Genomic DNA, 19,216 nt, shown 5'->3' on the forward strand with positions numbered 1-19,216 from the left:
TGGTTATCAAAACGCATTATCATCATATGCGGATGCGAATAGAGGTTTTAGTGTATGCAGATGCGGTTATTAACCGCATTCCATTTATATATAATATATATTTAATTAAATTCACTAAAATGAGGTCGTCGTGAATTTAATAAGTTTATGACCTTTAGGTTATGTTAGATTTTTTATTTCTTTGGGTAATCCAAATCTTGATTACTTTAGGAGACAGTGATCATCTATAGTTGATAATCGTAAATTGTGTAACAAGTAAAATTTTAATTTATTTAAGCTTGCATATAGTAAAAATCGCATGATTAACCTTGCATATAAATTTAGATAGTAATCCAAAACGTCAATTATCTCATATGAAAATAGTGAATAATAACCGCATTTAATAGCCGTAATAACCGCTTGAATGTAAATACTTTAAAATGATAATCACATTATCCTAATACAGATGTGGATGTCATTATTATCTGCATCCACATTTTTACTCCTCACTAAAAGAACCACATCTTTGAGGGTGAGATTGGGTTGCCGAGAAGCTCACTACTACCATGGTAGAAAATTAACCTTTGTTTTTTGGTTATTTATTTATTTTTATTTTTAAAAATTAATCCAATAATGTATTGGCTGCGTGCTAACTACGCTGGGCCCACCATGATTCCTTCAATTTCCTTGAATCCTTGGCCGTTGAAAAAATAAGAAGTAATCGATCGGTTGGTGGATGAGTGAAGCAGCAAAGATATGGGAGACTCAGAGAGAGTGGTGGATTGGTCTGATCTTCCGACGGAACTATTGCCAGCGATCGGCAAGAGCCTCGACACCCGCATCGATGTTCTCCGATTCCGCAGCGTCTGTACCTCCTGGCGTTCCTCTATTCCTCCCTTTCACCCCAACTCTCCTCACTTTCCTCTCAAATTCCCCAACCTCTACGCCTACGGTGCAACGTCGACTGACCCTCCGCCGTCGGCACCCCGACACCCGGCTATTCTCTGCCAAAGTACTCTCTATCACATTCAGCCGCTCAATCCTCCTTCAACTTCTTCTTCTTGGTCGAACAAGGGCTGGTTGATGAAGGTCGAAGAGTCAGATTCAGGGAAGCTTCGCCTTGAGAATCCGATGCTCTCCAACCGGGACCACCGGGTCATTAGGTACAACATTCTTAAACCCAAGACGTTGAATTTATTGAACTTCCGGGTCGTCGAGTTAACCAAAGCCTATACGCTTAGATTCCAGTTTCCCGGTGGACCCATAAACCCTTTTTCTTTTGTGAATAAATTGGTGGTGTTTCCCAATTCAGCATGGACAAATGCGGACGAGTGTTCAATTCTCATGATCTTTGGGGATGGAAAACTGGGTTTTGCAAAATGTGGGGATGAGAAGTTGACCCTTGTAGATGGGAGCTCTAATTATGATGACATTATTGTTTATAAAGGCCAATTCTATGTCGTTGATAGGCTAGGAATAGTTTCATGGGTCGACTGTTCATCCTTGAAATTGGTTCCGTTTTTGCCTCCGCTATGTGGGCTGGGTAGCCGGAAGCATTTGGTGGAGTCGTGTGGGTCTCTTTATGTTGTTGATAGATACATTGATGGGGAAAGGTGCTTTGAGTTTGACATTGATGATGGATATACTTGTTCCAAGGTTGTTGGTTTTGAGGTGTATAAGCTAGATGAAGAATGGGGTCGATGGGTTTTGGTGAAAAGCTTGGGCGACCAAGCGTTTGTTTTGAGTAGCGACTGTTCTTTCTCTGTTTCGGCTCGAGAATTTTCTGGATATAAAGGGGATTACATTCACTTCACTGATGATAATCATCAAAGACTAGTGTTCCATCTAAAGGATCACAGCATTCATGATTTAGCGTTTTCCCTTCATCATTCTGAACCATTATGGCCTCCCCAGCTTAATGAATGTGAATACGAAGGAGTAGCTGAATCGGCCGGGGATTACGCCTTATGAAACGGTCGCTAGTTCGGATCTCCCATTCCCCTTACTTTGGGGACGAAAAAATAATGTATAAAATAAATAAATAAACGTTGTCGATTTTAATCTGTGTTGGATTTGACTGTGATAGTGTTCTGAACTTTTTTCCCATAGGGATAGAATTTCCGTGTGTTTCTTTGGGATGGTATTACCTGAATTCATAATATAGCTATTATGAGCCATATGAAAGATTTGTTGGAGATGCACTAACAATTTGTTTTGATGATTGCTACTTAATCACAAAACAGTCCAGGATGGTGGTTAGTATGATTACAGGCTCAAAGTTCAATCATCCATGTTAAACAGAAATAAGATTATAGCTTGATTACAAGTTGGACCTTGCATATATCCACAAAGGACTAGCTTGTATCTTGTAGAAGGTTGAAGCTATTTACTTATTACACAAAGTTTCCTCAAAATTGGATCCTTCAACCTACTTTATTAAACTTGCATGTCTTCAAAATGTATGTGATTCTCACATGTATTTTGAATCCGTGTTAGCTTAATAGAGTAGATTGCAGAAAATTCCTTTAATCCAATTGGTTGGAAAACTTTGTCTTTACTGATTTGGGTAGAAATGCTTAACATATATTGAGTGCCATCTACAAGAAAAGTCATTACAGTAGATAAGCAAGCCTTTGCGAATCACGAGATAATTAGAAATGTGAATTGTCTTATGTTGGCATGAATATTGAGGATCTTTCTCCCTTGTGGCGACATTCCTTTCTGGAGAAGTTTAAATGGATGAAAAACATGGAACCCTTCGGGTTTGGACGACCCTTGACTACCATACTCTCTGAATTCTAGACAACATAAGAAGTACCCCCTCTTTTGTTGCTGTTCCACCTTTTAATTTTAATTTTTAATTGATAACGGGGCAGGGTTATAAAGGGGGTAAGCTTGAAGCTCTTTCTTTGTCATTGGAATGTGTTGTGACAGTTTTTAGGTTGGCGACGTGGCTTCTCCTACGGCGATTGTATGCTGGGTGATTTTTGCAAAAGAAAAGAAGATAATGCAAAAGAGCTTGTCGGAGCGGGCATACAGGAAATAGCTCAGATGCCAAGTCAGAGATCATTCAAGTAGAGAGAGCAATGAATAATCTGCAAGAGCCTAGGCAAGCAAATATGAAATTAGCAAAAAGATGCCTTACCTTCGTCCTCGTGTAGTTTGTATATGAATTGAGTGTTGAATGGGGCCATCATAGCTATTTCCCGTACTCCCTAGATCTTTTAGACCATGGGGTGGTGTTGGTAGGGTCAACTGATACGTGTCAACATGTTGTGGTATCCTCACTTCTTGATTTGAGGTATTGACGAGACATTAGTCATATTCGAGCTCTGTAGACCGTAAGATGCGCTATTGCCATACCAATTCTCGAATGAGAGATATGAGCGTTGTTTGGCAAGTGCATTAACAGAATGCATATGCACTGTGATTAGGTAGCAGTAGTTGAATGAAATTGATTTTTATTTTTTAGATCAAAACTACTATTTAAGAACATATGACTTTATATTGTTACCTAAATTAAGGTTATGAATATTTTAGAGGTTGAGTAAGGCTTGCATTCTATGTCCTGTGCGCATATGACGCAAGTTAGGGGTGCCACATCAGCAACTAAGGATGCGTGGTACCGGCTTGCATCATGTGCATATGGCACCCCCGATTTGCATCGTACACACATAATGGTGTTGTGTGTTGGAAGGGTGGAGAGTATCTTGATTACTTTTTTCTTCGTTGTGAAGTAGCAAGAGAGTTATGAAGCTTGCATTTTAGTTTGTTTGGAAGTGTGGAGGTTGGATCTTTTATGTTTAATGTGGTGTATTTGGAGAGAATGAAATGCACGAAGCTTTGAAAATAGAGAGATTTCCGTGGTAGAGTTGAAAAATATTTTATACAACCCCCTTTTCACATGGATCACAGCTCATCATTGTTTACTTTTTTGTAGTTTTTCTAATTTTTTGAACCTTTGTTCTCTCTATCTATTGAATAAGATATTCTCCTGTATACTTCGTGTGCATTAGAGTTGTTCTTTTCTGTGCTTGTCAATAAGATTAAATTACTTATTTTTTTTTAAAAAAGCCTTGGAGATTAGAAGTGTTAATGGCTTGACATTACGTTGACTTTGGATACCTTTTTCTGGAGCATCTTATATCTGAATAAAAATAGAAAAGAATAATAGAGAACAATTACAGGGAGCCAAACTCAAAAGTTATATGTTGATGGAACCCAACAACTAATAATAGAAATAAAGAAATGTTAAATATACTTAAATTTTTACAAATAAATTCTTATTAAGATGATGTGGAGTTTATTCATTGGTACCCGTAACATTTGTTTTTATTAATTGTTTTTATCATCTCCAATGAATAAGCTCTACATCAGTTAGTAAACCTCGCTTTGTAAAAGTTTAAGTACATGTGGCATTTTTCATAAAAATATATTGATAATATTAACTCTTTTCGGTTAGAATAGACCACAATACTCTAATTGAGGTTGGAGAGAAACCACAAACAAACTTTTGTTTAATAATTCTTCGTACATTTGTTCGATACGCTTATCCCCTATTTATACTACTCCCTAACAACTAAACCACTATGTAAAAGAGAAACTAATGCAACACTTAAAGTAATACTACTACAACTAGGGGTGGTTTTGCCCTTGGATTCGGACAATTTAGGTTTGATTCCACACTTAAGAGTTTTTCTGAAGGGATTTGATTCATACACAATACCATCACAACAAGTGCATAACACCCCTTCACATGGGGGTGGGCCCTACACACTAGACTCCACCTCCATGTGAGGAGGTATTGTACACTTGTTGTGGTGTTGTTGTAAATCTATCATTTTCATTTTCTGAATTACCTGATACGTGAGTCATTTATCCTAGGTTTTACTCTCCAAGAGTAGGTTCGAAGGGCTCTGCTTAGGAAAAGTTTCACATCATTAAAAAATAAAAAAAAAGAAAAAAAAAGAAGAAAGAAAAAAAGGAAAAATAATAATAAAACAAGAGTTTCGTTTGGTTCGTGGAATAGACCTCTGGAATGGAATGGCTATTCTTATGAAATAGTCATTTTTTTGTTTGGTAGAGGTCTATTCCTTGGAATAGGTATTTCCATTGGAATACCTATTCCTTTACGAAGAGGAATACCTATTCCTCTAAAAAATGAGAAGAATAGTTATTCCTTGGGATAAATGCAACATTTTCCAGAAAAAACCATTATTTTATATTTTATTATTATTTAAAAAACAAAAAAAACCCTTAATTGGCTGGCCGGCCACCCAGTATATGGATCCGGGGGTGGTCGCGCCACCCCCGAAGTGAATCGGTGGGCGGCCGACCACCCCGATGGGTGGTCGGCCACCCATGGGTTTTTTTTTTTTTTTTTTTTTTTTTAATAATTTATTTTCTTTTTAATTTTTTTTTTAAATAATGTGGGGTTTTTTTTAGTAATTTTGATTGAATTACAATTAAAATATATGTATTCTTACCAAATTAAAGATTATGAATAGTCATTCCATTCCGCCACTTTCTATTCTTAGGAATGACTATTCATTTTTCTAATGAAATAGTCATTCCGCAAACTAAACAAGACCTCGTTTGATTTGCGGAATAAAACGATGTAAAACGATCCCATATCGATGTAAAATGATTCCATAACTAGTTTTACATTGATATGGGGTTTTTTTTATAATAATTAATTTATCATGGTCTCTCAAAAATAAATTTAGTGAAAAGTTGAGGGTAGTTGCGGTAAAAAACTATTAATATATTATTATATTATTTAAAATTTGTAAATAATTGATAGCAGAAAAACAAAATTTGAACATCCCCCTCTCCTCCTGCAGTGGAGCAACGAAGAAATGGGAGTGAGAGTGGACTGGTCGGATCTTCCGACGGAACTATTGCCAGCGATCGTCAAGAGCCTCGACACCCGCATCGATGTTCTCCGATTTCGAAGCGTCTGTAGCTCGTGGCGTTCCTCTGTCCCTCCCTTTCACGCTAACTCTCCTCGCTTTCCTCTCAAATTCCCCAACCCTTCAACGTTGACTGGGCCTCCGCCATTGCCAATACCACCAGCTTTTCTCTGCCAAAGCAGCCTATATTACATTCAACCGCTAAATCCTTCAACTTCTTCTTCTTCTAACAAGTGGTGGTTGATGAAGGTCGAAGAGTCGGATTCAGGCAAGCTGCATCTTGTAGACCCACTACTCACCACCGGCCTGATCAGGTACTCCGTTCATACACCCAAGACGTTGAATTTATTGAACTTTCGGATGGTGGAATTCGCTAAAGCCTATATGCTTAGATACCCAATTCTCACTGGACCCAAAAATGAAACAACATATGTGCCCTGGTTCATGTTAAATCCCCATTTCAGACCAAATCTCAGGGTGAAAAAAGTGTTGGTGTTCCCGAATTCGTCCTGGACAAATGCAGATGAGTGTTCGTTTTTCGTGCTCTTTGACAGTGGAAAATTGGGTTTTGCAAAATGTGGGGATGAGAAGCTGACCGACATCAATGGGTCTTGTTATAATGATATTATTGTTTACAAGGGCCAATTCTATGCGATTAATAGTTTGGGAACAGTTTGGCGGTTTGAATATTCATCCTTGAAGTTGGTACGGTTTTCGCATCCGCTAGTTGGAGTGGGTAGGCAGAAGTATTTGGTGGAGTCTTGTGGAGCTCTTTATGTTGTTGATGGACTTTATAGGAAAGACAAGCGATTGAGAGACAATCGTTATCCCAAGATAGTTGGTTTTGAAGTGTTCAAGCTGGATGAAGAATGGGGTGAATGGGATTTGGTGAGAAGCTTGGGTGACCAAGCGTTTGTTTTGGGCACTGATTGTTCTTTCTCTGTTTCGGCTCCAGACGTTTTTGGATGTAAAGGGGATCGCATTCACTTCATTGATGCATATGTAAGTCGTGTTTTCAATCTAAAGGATCAAAGCATTAATGATATAGTGTCTTCCTCGGATCATTCTGATCGATTCTGGCCTCCCCCAAGTTAATGAATGTGAGTATGGGATGCTGTGTTGGATTTTCACTGTGGTAGTGTTCTGTGTTCTGAACTTTTTTTCTCCATAGGGATGGAATTTCCTTGTGTTTTATTGGGATGTTATTCCTGAATTCATCAATCTTGTTGTCTTTCATTGGTGTGTTTACTTTATTACCATATGCCCTTATCTGTTTCTTGTAACACCTTGTTTTGATGATTGCTATTTAACCACAAAACAGTCCATGATAGAATTTGTTTTGCTGCAGGATATGGTTTTCAGCCTCGTTGACTAAGTGATTGAGCCTGCTGGTTTGTTCTTATGGAGGCTCTCTTATTTTCGGCTAGTGCTTTTAGTAGATGTTACAAGATTTTGTGTCTGTAGGTTGTTGAGTGTGGTGTACAGTTTTTGTAAGTGTTAAACAGTTGGAATGGTGTATGGTTTTTGTAGAGAGGATCACATTCACTTCATTGATGATGAACATCAAAGTCTTGTGTTCGATCCTCCTCTGGATGCTGCTCCTCGGATTCTTTGAACTTTCTCAGCCAGACTTTTTCCCCTTCCGGCGAAGAACACCTTTTTCCTGGTTAATTTAGCCCGGCAGAGCAGTTAACCACCTGTTCGGAGTCCCACTCCTCCACCTCCTCCCACATGCTAGGATCCTCAGAATCCGACAAGCTAATCACAGCATTCATGATTTAGCGTTTTCCATCATTCTAATCTTTTCTGTACCTTGAAATATTCTGGATTTTATTCTGTTTTGGATTTGACTGTGATAGTGTTCTCAACTTTTTCCCGAGGTAGAATTTATTTGTGTTTCTTTGGGATGTTACTTTCATCGGTGTGTTTACTTTATTTTGATATGCCCTTTATCTGTTCTTGTTTTGATGATTGCTATTTAATCACAAAACAGTTCATAATGGTGGCTATTCTGATTACAGGCTCAAAGTTCAATCATCTATGTTAAATAGAAATAATATTATAGCTTGATTACGGGTTGGACTATTACATGCCTAATTTTTCAAACACGTAATAGATAAATTAGGGTAGTTCGAAGAACCCTAAACTTCTAAAAATAGTTACTAGAGTCGATAGCTAACTTCTCTGATTACTTTATTCTCTACTAATAAACTCTTATAATAAATCCTATCACAGCTGCTTGTTTATTGCTAGTGGGACTCTTCTTTCTCATCCATGACTCTCAGGTTTAATACGGAACATGAACATTACATAAATTCACTCAGTGTGATCAGCAAGAATGACAACAGCCACCAAAGGTATTCGAGTAATTCTATAAGTTCCTCATGTGCTATTCTTGTGTCCTTTTAAAAATGAGGGGGTTTTAAAATTACTATTTGATCAACATTCAATAATGTTCAATCATAAGCCAAATGGTAATTTTAAACGTCACCTCAATTTTAGAGGGACACGAGAGTGGCACAAGAACTTCTAGCATTACTCAAAGGTATTCATACCAAACAACAAGAATTAGGTGTTCCTAGTTAAGACCATAGAAAATTTATCTCATAACATTAGATACAAGAATTCCCTTCATTCAGAAGTAAGCAACAGAGATTTCACTTACTATGGATTATTATCGATGTGAAAATGAGGTGCACTTTCATCTTCTCCGATGAGAAGAAATATATATATATAGTTACACTTCTAGTTCAACCATTAAGCCCCAAACCTTTTCACCAACATCAAGCCTCATTGGCATATTATATATTGTCTAAAATTCCTGTTTCATTTGGTATGCTGTTGTTTCCCAGATTTACATAGTGAACATTTAAGAAAAAGCAAAATATAACCTCACACAGATTCAAGAAAAAAAAAGAACTTCAGACATCAACCTGAACATTCTAAAGTAACTTCATCAAAGAATGCAAACAAATAAAAGATATTAGAAACCAACAGCCATCTTATCTTATTGAGATGATAAGAGCAAGCAAGATTTCTTCGTGTCCTCAATAGCTATCCAATAGATACATTTAGGGGTGTAAATGAGCAGAGTTACTCGTGAACTTACTCGAGATTGGCTTGAATAAGCTCGATTTGTGCTCGAATTGATTATTAAATGAGTTACTCGTGAACATGAAATCAAACTCGATTATTAAACAATGCAAACTCGTATAAATTTAGCTTGACTCGATTAAAGCTCGTGAACCTGCTCGTATAAGGATCGACTTGTGTGTGTATATTTATATATTTGTTAATATATAACTTATTTTTATAATATAGTATATTAATAACAATATACTATATGTAAGTATAAATTAAATAACAAATAAAAATGGTCAATAAATATTAATTGGTTATAATTGTTTGGTTATATCGATATGTATATAAAATAGTAAAAGTGAATTAAAAAATAATAATAATAATAATTGCTAACCACTTAATCATATGATATAATGACAATTCAGATGCTTAATCATATGATTCATATTATATTATTCATGTAATATAATAGGACTATACGATCATATAATAATATAACATTATTGCATATGACATATAATCACTGATTCACTATATTCAATGTTATAACTTATAAGTATTATGATTAGATACTTATGAATTATTACATTACCGTCATAACGTGATCCAATATCTAAGATTATATGAATTGTTAGATAACCTAGATCATATGATTCATATGATATTAGTATTATTAGAAGATAGTTAAGAATTATGATAATTATGACTTATAATGATTATACTTATCAATGCTATCATAGATAAATTATAATCTCATAAGTCAAGTGATATGATATGATTTATAATTCATAATTATAAATTATATATATATATATATATACATAATTATCAATCAAGCTATAAGTATAAACTATAACACATAATGTGATATAAATATACAAATAAAATAATTAAGTATTTAGATACTTAAATACACTGATTAAGTATGATGTAAGATTTTAAGTACCTAATAATTATTAATAATACTTAGAGTCTTAGATACAATGATTAGGTATATAGATTACATACATAAGTATGAATTCACATTAATCATATGATATAATGACATTTTTAAACTTAATCATATTATTCGTATATAATGACAGTGTAATTCATATAATCCAAAATTAAGTTATTAGGATTGGTTGGTTGGTCCAATTTGGAATTGCCAATATGCTAATTATAATCACAATTTAGGAATTATCATTAGAATTTAGATCATATGATCTAACATTGTGCATTTGTGCTACATAACCATTAGGTATGAATCATATGACTTAAGAATTATCATTAGACTTAAAAATAAAGAGTATTATTATCATTAGATATATAGGACCATATGAAAATATAATAATTATCATTATGAATGTTTTAATTTAATATTTATATTGACTATTGTTAATTTTTTATTTTAATAATTAAATACTTATAAATGACAAAATTGTTATATATAATATACCCATACCCTGGCTAAATTGGCGTTAAATCTTTGTCTAGATAAGGAATGGCTGGAGCCCTTCTTCCATTGACCATATTGTACTGGATGAGCAATTCAGCTCCTAATTAATGCAATTGCATTTTTTCTCAAAAAAAAAAAAAAAAAAAAAAAATTATTAAGTATGTAATTAATAAAATTGTGAATTGTTGTATCATAATTCTTGAAGAGTCGTTCGCATATAATTAACATACCATATATGGAATTAGACATATATATTATTTATTAAATTACTATTTACACATATATTGATACTTAAATATGCAACTCAATTAGTGTCTTTCAAAAATTGCATTAATTAAAGACCTAAACATAAAATTCTATTCTTCAATTGCATTAAACAAATTGCCCTGAAAATTGCATTAACTAACGACCTAAATTTTATTTGAAATAAATTTCTTTCAAATAAAATTTAGGGTCGCATTAACAACCTAAATCAAATTTTTTCAAATAAAATTTAAAATTTTAATTGAAAATTTTATTACAAAACTCTCCTTAATTATTCTTAAATAATTTCTTTAACAAATGTCATACTTCTAAAAATAAAAGAACGCTGACGTTTAAAAATGTATATTGTCATATTGGGTTGTTCTCATAATTACCCTTAAATATGAGAATGCTATAAGTTGTTTTTTTTTTTTTTTATTAAAAAAAATGCAATTGTCCTCGTTTTTTTTATTTTTATTTTAAACAATTTCCCTTTATTTTCGCAGCTCCTTGATGTCTCTCTTTCATTATTTCCGGATCTTCAGCACCCGACATTAACCCGAAATCACGCCTCTTTCATGGCCCATGACCATCCAAGGAAACTGCAGCTTTTCATTACAGTCTAAGAGAAATTGCTTCCTTAATATCCTTGAAGCCCACACCAAGTTTTTCCCTGAAATCACGCTTTCATCCTTAATTTCCCCAGCCTTCCGCGCACTCCAGATCCGGCCGATTCACCTTCCTGCCAGTTGTCGCCGTTACAAATAGGGCGTCATTTCCGGAATCTTGTTGCAGATTCTACAAGTTACAGACCCGATCCTAACTCTCCGCTATTTTTTTTTTGTGATTTTTAAGGTTTAGTTGATTATTATTGTATAAATTTCTTTGTAATTGTTTTTGGAGAGGGTACCATTAATCAAATTTTAATTTCGTTTAATGTGTTTTTTGTTTTTAAAAATAAAATCTATAATTCAATAATCCTACTCTAGCTGTGCTCGAGCTGAATTCTTGAGTTTAAGCTCGGCCAAAATGTTTAAGATCGAGCTCGAGCTCGAGCTCTCACATGCGTCACACCCTGGTGAGCCGAGCTTGAACACGAAGTGGAGGCTCTTGTCGAGCTCAAGCCAGGCGAAAAAAAACTTGAGTTGAGCTCGAACAAGAGATACTTGCGCGCCGAATATCGGCTCATTTACACCCTAGATCATAAAGTTGTGTAGTCGACGCTATATGAGCCAGTTTTAGAGTGCGTTTGAGATTGCGGTTTCGTAGAGAAAAATTGCGATTTTAAACTAAATCGCAGAAAATGAACCGTTTGGAAGCTGCGTTTTTAAAAAATTGCGATTTGAAAACGCAAAAAAATACTTATTCAAATCGCAGGCAATTGAGTGTTTTTTTTGAAAGCGCGATATTTTAAAAGGCTAACCTGCGATTTTAAAAATCAAATTATGATTTTGCCAAAAGTTTTACTACGTTTTTAAAAATTATATTTTTTAAATTGCAAACCCAAACGGACCAACAAGCTTGAAAGTTCGACTTCCTATATTGTACATGTATATATTTCATGCAGAAGCCAATGCTAGAACAAATTTTACTTGGATTAGTGCAAAGTTTCTGATTAGTAGGAAATTTTTCTGTGTCTTAACCCAACTGTATCCATAGCTAAATATGCACAATTTGTCTTAACCAACCAACTTTTCATCACTAAAAGTTACAAAGCAATTTACATAGATTTGCACTGTATTAACAACCATGGCTTTTTGTTCCTTTCCCCCCCCCTCTCTCATGCTTGAATATATAAACAAGCTGCTTTGAAAAACATCTTTTTCTTTTTCATGGTCCCTTATAATTGAGTTAAAAACTCATCAAAGAACACGTACTCTTTGCGCCACGCACTTCCTTTTTGCTTGATTTCTCCTTACCCCTGCAAGTTTAACACACCCATAAGCACTAACCAACATGACTAACAGTAACAGCAGTGTAGTATCAATAATATCATTCGAAGGGAAAGGGCCATAGGTTAACTTTTTGATTAATGGTAGCAGCCTCTTAGTATCTTGTAGACAGATCTTGTACATGTCTAAATTTCATGTCCACTTAACATTTCTGCAAAATTTTCAAATCGAGTTTGTTCGGCATCCAAGCTAGTATGTCTTTCAAGTGCAACACCTTCAATTTTTTATTAGGAGTTTATCAATGCCAAAGAACTTTGCGAAAGAGACCACACTAAGACAAGCTCACCTTCCGCAAGACTATTTTCTCGATGAATAACCTTCTGCAAGCCTATATAAGCCGCCAAAAATCCACAATGTAGCGTCTGGCTACATGCTTTTATTGACAAAGGTTTCTACCTATATATCACTTGCGAAATCTAGAGCAAGCAAACCTCAAAGGACAATTGTAGAACAATTCCAAGTTAAGGTGACTTCTAGGCTTCTAGCCAACAATTCCAGGATGAAGCAAGATTCACTTGTGATCTTTTTTTGTTGGAAATCCATCACTAAGCTTGAAAAATCACGTGGATTATCTATGTATCTGATATTGTTTGAGGGATTTGAGATTGATACACATATATATCTCACCTCGTTATGAGACATGCTTTTAGAGGAACAGGAATCAGAGTAATGCTATGATATTTAATTACAAAAAGATAAGAGAACAAACAGTCAAATCATCTCCAGCACGTTTATAACACAGAAGAAAGAAGGAAACACATTCAATGAAGTGATTGCATAAGAACATATCCAAAAAGGAATAAGCTGTTTTTGGTTGGCATTGCCGGGACCGTCCGCGTGAATATTAAGTTTATACCACTTCCAAAACGCCCACCCGATTTCATGATTCTCCTTCCTGTCAAGCTCAATCACTTCACTGTCCACTTTGAAAGGGACGCAGAAATAGATGTCGTAAGAACGAGCATCGTTAATAGATGATCGAGTCCGCCATGGAGGCAATAGCGTCGCCGCGGAGTGTGAGTATTTTTTCTTCTCTTTGCCTTCGTATTTCCTCGTTCTTTTTTTGGAGTCCATGGAGAGATTTGGGAAGAAGCTGCTGCGGCGGGAATATAAGAAGCCGAGAATGGGCTGAGTCCGTGAAAGAGAAGCTGAGCCCTGGTTTGATTAGCTGGGCTTTGGCCCATTCATTTGGATCATGTAATTAGTTTTAGCCCAAATCCTCATGCACCCATGCCTCTTTAGTCAACGAGCCTCACTAATTAAAAATTCTAGCCATCTCAATAATATTTTTTTTTTTTAAAAAAAATAGTCTTTGTTCGTTAAAAATACAAAATTTTTTTTAAAAAAATATACACAAAATAAATTTTCACACACACATATATATATATATATATATTTTTATAAAAAAAAAATCTCAAAACACTTTAACATAGCGTTTTAAGTTTTTTGGCTTTTGTTTCTCGTGTCAAAACAAAAATATTAACAAATAACAAAAAAAAAAAAAAAAAAAAAAATCCTAAATACACAAAAACAATTCACATCATAACACTTTTTTAATTTTTTGTTTTTGTTTCGGAGACTTTCTTTTTCACAGTGAATTTTAGAAAAGTTGAAAATTTTTTCAACTTTTTATTCACTTTTGGTTTTATCCGAGGTTAGAAATTATATTTTTATTTTAAAATTATTTTACAATGCTAATGTAATGATTTCAACTAAACTTTAAATTAATTATTGTAAAAAACAAAAAATTAGTTGAGTAGCAGAATTTAGGATTTTCGTTCACAAGTGTAAAATATGTTCTTCAAATTTAGTAGTAAAAAAAAGAAGAAAATGTTGTTAAATAAGGGTTTATCTACCTCAATATCTCAATATGAGCTCCTTCAGAATTTAATTGAGGCTCAATATGATCCATTTTTTCATAATCTCAAGTTTTACTTTTGGGTTTAGCTTTTACTTAGAAACTGACAACTTTTGGCCTCATCTTTAGATTGCTTGGCACACAACATTTTGGTTAAGTTGCGTAAAAAAAAAATCTAAAATAAATAAATAAGTTTTACTCCTATTTTTTTTAATTTTAATTTTAATTTTAATTTTAATTTTTTTAATTTTTAATTTTTTTAGTTTTGGCCATCCCAAATTATTATTGTTTTTCAATTTGGCCCCCTCAAAGCCTAAAAGTTGGCTTAAACGGAGCATTTTGATGTTATTTTAAATGAGCGTTTTGGACCATCCTCTTCCTTTTGTTCATCATCTAACCTAGATTTCTGAAACAGTGAGAAGAAAATCAATTATCAGGGTCGGCTTGATATATTTTGGGGCCTTAAGCAAGATGTTTAAATGAGACATTTTTTTTTTTAAAAAAAAAATACTAATTAAATATTATTTAATTTAAAATTATATTTTTATTTAAAATTCATTATTCTCGCATTTTGGGATGCAAAATTAGTTATTAAGTTTTTATATTCAAGTTTTTTTAACATTTCATTTTCTTCATAAAAAAAAAAAAAATTCATTTTCAATTGATAATATGGCTAATCCATTTAATCTTTCTTGTGACATTGTTGATCTTTATAATATGATTATCTAACACTTTTAACCTACACAAGGATAGACAAACTAGTGTAAGAATGTTTCATAAAATCGAATAAAAAAAGTTAATGCAATTGATTGATTGAGTTTTTGGTAACTAACTATTTTTTTTTTCTTTTTTTTTTTATCACTAATCATATATGGAATGATTTTAAGGATTTGAATAGTAAGTTATTGGGAAATAATGAAAATGGAGAAGGAGAGAGAAATTCAAATTGAAATAAGACTTGAATAAGAAAATTGAGTTAAAAGACAGAAACTTTTAAAGAGTATGATTTGAAATGGAAACTTAGAGACTTTCCAACTTTTTAGCTGACTTAGCATTTATTTATTTATTTTCATTCTATTTTGATTCCTGAATGTTGGACTTAAGGCATAAAGCTTTCAATTTTTTTAATGTTGGACAGTTGGACTTAATGCATTCAATTTTGAAAGTTGGTAATTAATTAAGGCTTCAATTTAGAGACTTTCCATATCTCATTTTATTTTGAACGTTGGTAATTAATGCCTTCAATTTAGAGACTTTCCGTCTTTCTAGCTGACTTAGCATTTATTTATTTATTTTCATTTTATTTTGATTCTTGAACGTTGGACTTAAGGTGTAAGGCCTTCAATTTAAAGACTTTCCATATCTCATCATATTTTGAACGTTGGTAATTAAGGCCTTCAATTTTATTTTATTTTTTGGAAATAAATCTCCATTAATATTTTGTAATTGGAGCCTTATTTAATTGGGGCCCTGCATTATATTAATACCTTTCTTAATTTCATTTTTACCATAATTTGGAGCCTTATTAAAGTGTATTGATGGTAATTAAGGCTTTAATTTTTTTTTTTTTAATTATTTTTAATAGAAATAAATTTTTATCAATATTTTTTAATTGGTAGCCTTAGGCGACTGCCTAATCCACCTAAGGCTCCAGCCGGTCTTGTCAACTACAGATCAGGCGTCGGCGTGAGCTGCGTGAGTCTTGAGGGTGTTTAGTCTCCGATCGTCCTACAAAAATAATAACAAAAAAAAACATTCCTAAATACACAAAAACAATTTACATCATAACACTTTTTTATTTTTAAAAAATATTAAATTGTTGTTTTGGAGACTTTATTATTTATTGTGAATTTTAGAAATTGTTAGAGACTTTCTTTTTCACTGACAGTACTATAATGTGTCTATCAAAAAGCCAATTTAATCATTGTAAAATGCATTCCATTGTAAATCATTAAAAGTTCAATAAAACCTTTCCAATGTGGGACATTATCCGTTCATTTGAATATTTTCAATTTTTTATTCACTTTTGATTTTATCTTACGCTGGATTTATTTATTTATTTATTTTTAAAGTTGTTTGGCAGGCTCGAAAAAGAAAACCCTCTCTGGCAATTTTTTCCTCTTTGAGAAAAGACCTATTTTGAGCGTGAAAATGGAGGGGAGCCTTATGTTTCCCTTCTCCCCAGTAGGCTGTATTAGTTTTCTTGTTTATAAATAATTTTCCTTCTCTCTTTGGGGGTCGTAGGCAACTGAAGAGGTGAAAAGTTATTTTTGTCTCGTCTTGGTCAAGGATGGAGACGTGGTTTTTTAGATCGGTAGGGTATAAAGGTGGATGTTTTCTCCCGATTCGTGGCACACGGTGTATAATTTCTAAGAGGAGTTCGTGATAAGCCGTTACTGTTTTGAATAGCCATGCCAGTGACGTAATCACATTGGTCCAAGATTTTGGTTTCTTCCATGGATATTCCGGCCTAACAATGTTGATTTCGAATAGGAGGCTTTGATTTGCCACTGCTGGTTTGGATGGCCACGCTGAAGACTAAATCTCTCACTCCGATGATTTTCGTGGTTGTTTGCAGTAGTGTCAGTCTAGGGATTTCCACTGGAACGGCGATTTAGGGCGAAAGGGGATCGGCGGTTTCGGCGTTTTTTGATTCTTCGGTTTCAGTGGTGCTGTAACGGTGATTCGGGCGCACATTTTCGGGTGTGGCTTTAGGGGTAATCAGGGCGATCTTCCAGGAGCGGTTTCCGGATCTTCTGGAGTCTGCAAACTGTCGAGCAAAATGGGGAAATGGGGGAAATGGTCCGGCTTGTGCATTTGTAGTTTTTTTTTCTTTTTCTTTGTTTGTGTTTGGTTGTTGTTAATGTAGCTGCTGTGTTTGTTTGTTTAAGATCAAAGCCTGGTCTGCAAAAGCCCTCTCCTAGATCTAGCAGAGGTATATGTTACGTAGAGGTATCTTTCTGTTTGTCTAGGTTTTTGAACAGCTATATTTTGTAATGTTCTTCGTCTATTTGGCCTGGGTGGAGGAAACTCTCACCGCGGTGTCTCTGACTTGGTGTATTAGGGATTCTTTGTAACCCTGCACATTTGACCAATTGGTCTCTTTTAATATATTGAAAGGGATTTCTTAAAAAAAAAAAAAAAAAATTATATTTTTATTTTATAATTATCTTTTCATGCTAACGTGATTATGTGATGATCTCAACCAAACTTCAAATTAATCATTGTTAAAAAGAAAGAAAAAAAGAAAGAGAGATTAGTTAAGACTGTCATATTAGTGTAAGTGGCAAAACTAGAATTTTCGTTCACACATACAAAATATGCTCTTCAAATTTAGCAATAAAAAAAAAAAATCTTCTTAAATAAGGGTTATCTACCCGATTACCTCAATATGAGCTCCTTTAGAATTTAATTGGGGCTCAATATGATTTTTTTTTTTCATAATCTCAAGCAACTACAATAATATATTTCCTACAATTAATATATATATATATATATATATATATATATATATATATATATATATACCTCCATTTCGTTAGGGAATCACGTTAAATCGGATGGAATATACAATGTTTAGACATTAAATTTTATTTAAAGAAAAAAAATGCCCTTAAACAGTAAATTAATAAAAAATATTAAACAAAAAAAGAGAAAGTGGATGGTTGCCCGGGGGGGGGGGGGGGGGGGGGGGGGGTGTGGGGGTGGCACGCATGCCACCCCCCTCCTCCTCGGTGGCAGTATTTTTATTTTTATTTTTTATAAGTCCTGAATTTAAGTTAAGGTATTTGAGTTTTTTTACGAATTTAATTGACAGAATGAGGGTAAAGGTACAAAAATAGTAGTTGCATGCTCTCTTTTAGTCAATATATCAATTCGTGGTGGCATGTTAACAGAGGCCGATAGTTCACGGAGGAAAATGTAATTATCTCTTTTCTTTACTTTGTACCTAGCTGTTCTTGCATAAATGGGCGGGTTTGGGAAATCTATTCTCTGTTTTAGCTTTAGAATTTTCTGGATATAACTGTAAGGGATGTATTGGTATGGGCTTTAGGTCTATATTGAATAAATGAGCATTTAGTTGTAGGGGTGCATTAGCTAAATGGGCTATTAGTTTAGTTAGGCTTAGCTGTTAAAGTGGTTAGAAAATAGAGGAGCTTTACAAGCCTAGTCGATAGGAAAGAAGGATACGAAAATTGATAAACTCATTCTGGTTCTTGGAGCCATACTAAGCTCGAATTAATCAAGCTTTTATCAATTTCAATATAAAGTTCATTAATTCCATTTTTTTCATTCTATAAATCCATCCATATCCATCTTTTACATTTCATAACACATTTCCATCTGCCCACAGGTATTTTTAAGTTTATATATATATATATATATATATATATTGTAATGGACACGTATCAATTTTTTATTGGGTATGACGTGGCAAACTAACGGAATCTGTTTACTTGGTAGAAGGAAAACGGGTTCAGGGAGTGATTCGTAATTATAGTTTATCACATGGACCGTCCATGAACTTTTTGTATCACATGAAGTGATTTGTAATTCATACCAATTCTAAGGACCAATAGTGCAATTATCCCTTTATTTTATGCTTTAATAAGTAGCATTTTCTTTCTTTGAATAACATTAGGTAAACAAAACTTTAAGGTTGTTTCAGAAACATGATTGCCTCCTCAACTACAAATTGCTAGGATACATATTTAATAGGTCCACAACATCTAGTAAAGAGAATTATAAATTC

The 19,216-nt window shown here is 33.9% G+C and overlaps 2 protein-coding genes across 4 annotated transcripts; both read left to right on the forward strand.

Moving 5' to 3' along the window:
* The first annotated feature begins 685 nt into the window (after positions 1 to 685).
* Positions 686 to 2,042, forward strand: LOC133870099 (putative F-box protein At1g65770). The gene has a single exon (XM_062307145.1). The coding sequence runs from the start codon at positions 736 to 738 to the stop codon at positions 1,948 to 1,950; it is 1,215 nt and encodes a 404-aa protein (XP_062163129.1). The 5' UTR covers positions 686 to 735; the 3' UTR covers positions 1,951 to 2,042.
* A 3,752-nt stretch (positions 2,043 to 5,794) lies between these two features.
* Positions 5,795 to 7,809, forward strand: LOC133871880 (putative F-box protein At1g65770). Of its 3 annotated transcripts, none has more exons than XM_062309330.1 (3): positions 5,795 to 6,893; positions 7,240 to 7,282; positions 7,422 to 7,809. In XM_062309330.1, exons 1-2 carry the CDS (start codon positions 5,838 to 5,840, stop codon positions 7,264 to 7,266), a joined length of 1,083 nt encoding a protein of 360 aa, XP_062165314.1. In that variant the 5' UTR covers positions 5,795 to 5,837; the 3' UTR covers positions 7,267 to 7,282; positions 7,422 to 7,809. The 3 variants fall into 3 exon arrangements, with proteins under 3 accessions (XP_062165314.1, XP_062165313.1, XP_062165311.1); XM_062309327.1 differs by having other exon boundaries at positions 5,796 to 6,991; XM_062309329.1 differs by having other exon boundaries at positions 7,240 to 7,809.
* The last annotated feature ends 11,407 nt before the right edge of the window (positions 7,810 to 19,216 follow it).

Source organism: Alnus glutinosa, chromosome 6, assembly GCF_958979055.1.
Source record: "Alnus glutinosa chromosome 6, dhAlnGlut1.1, whole genome shotgun sequence".
NCBI classification, from domain to species: Eukaryota; Viridiplantae; Streptophyta; class Magnoliopsida; order Fagales; family Betulaceae; genus Alnus; species Alnus glutinosa.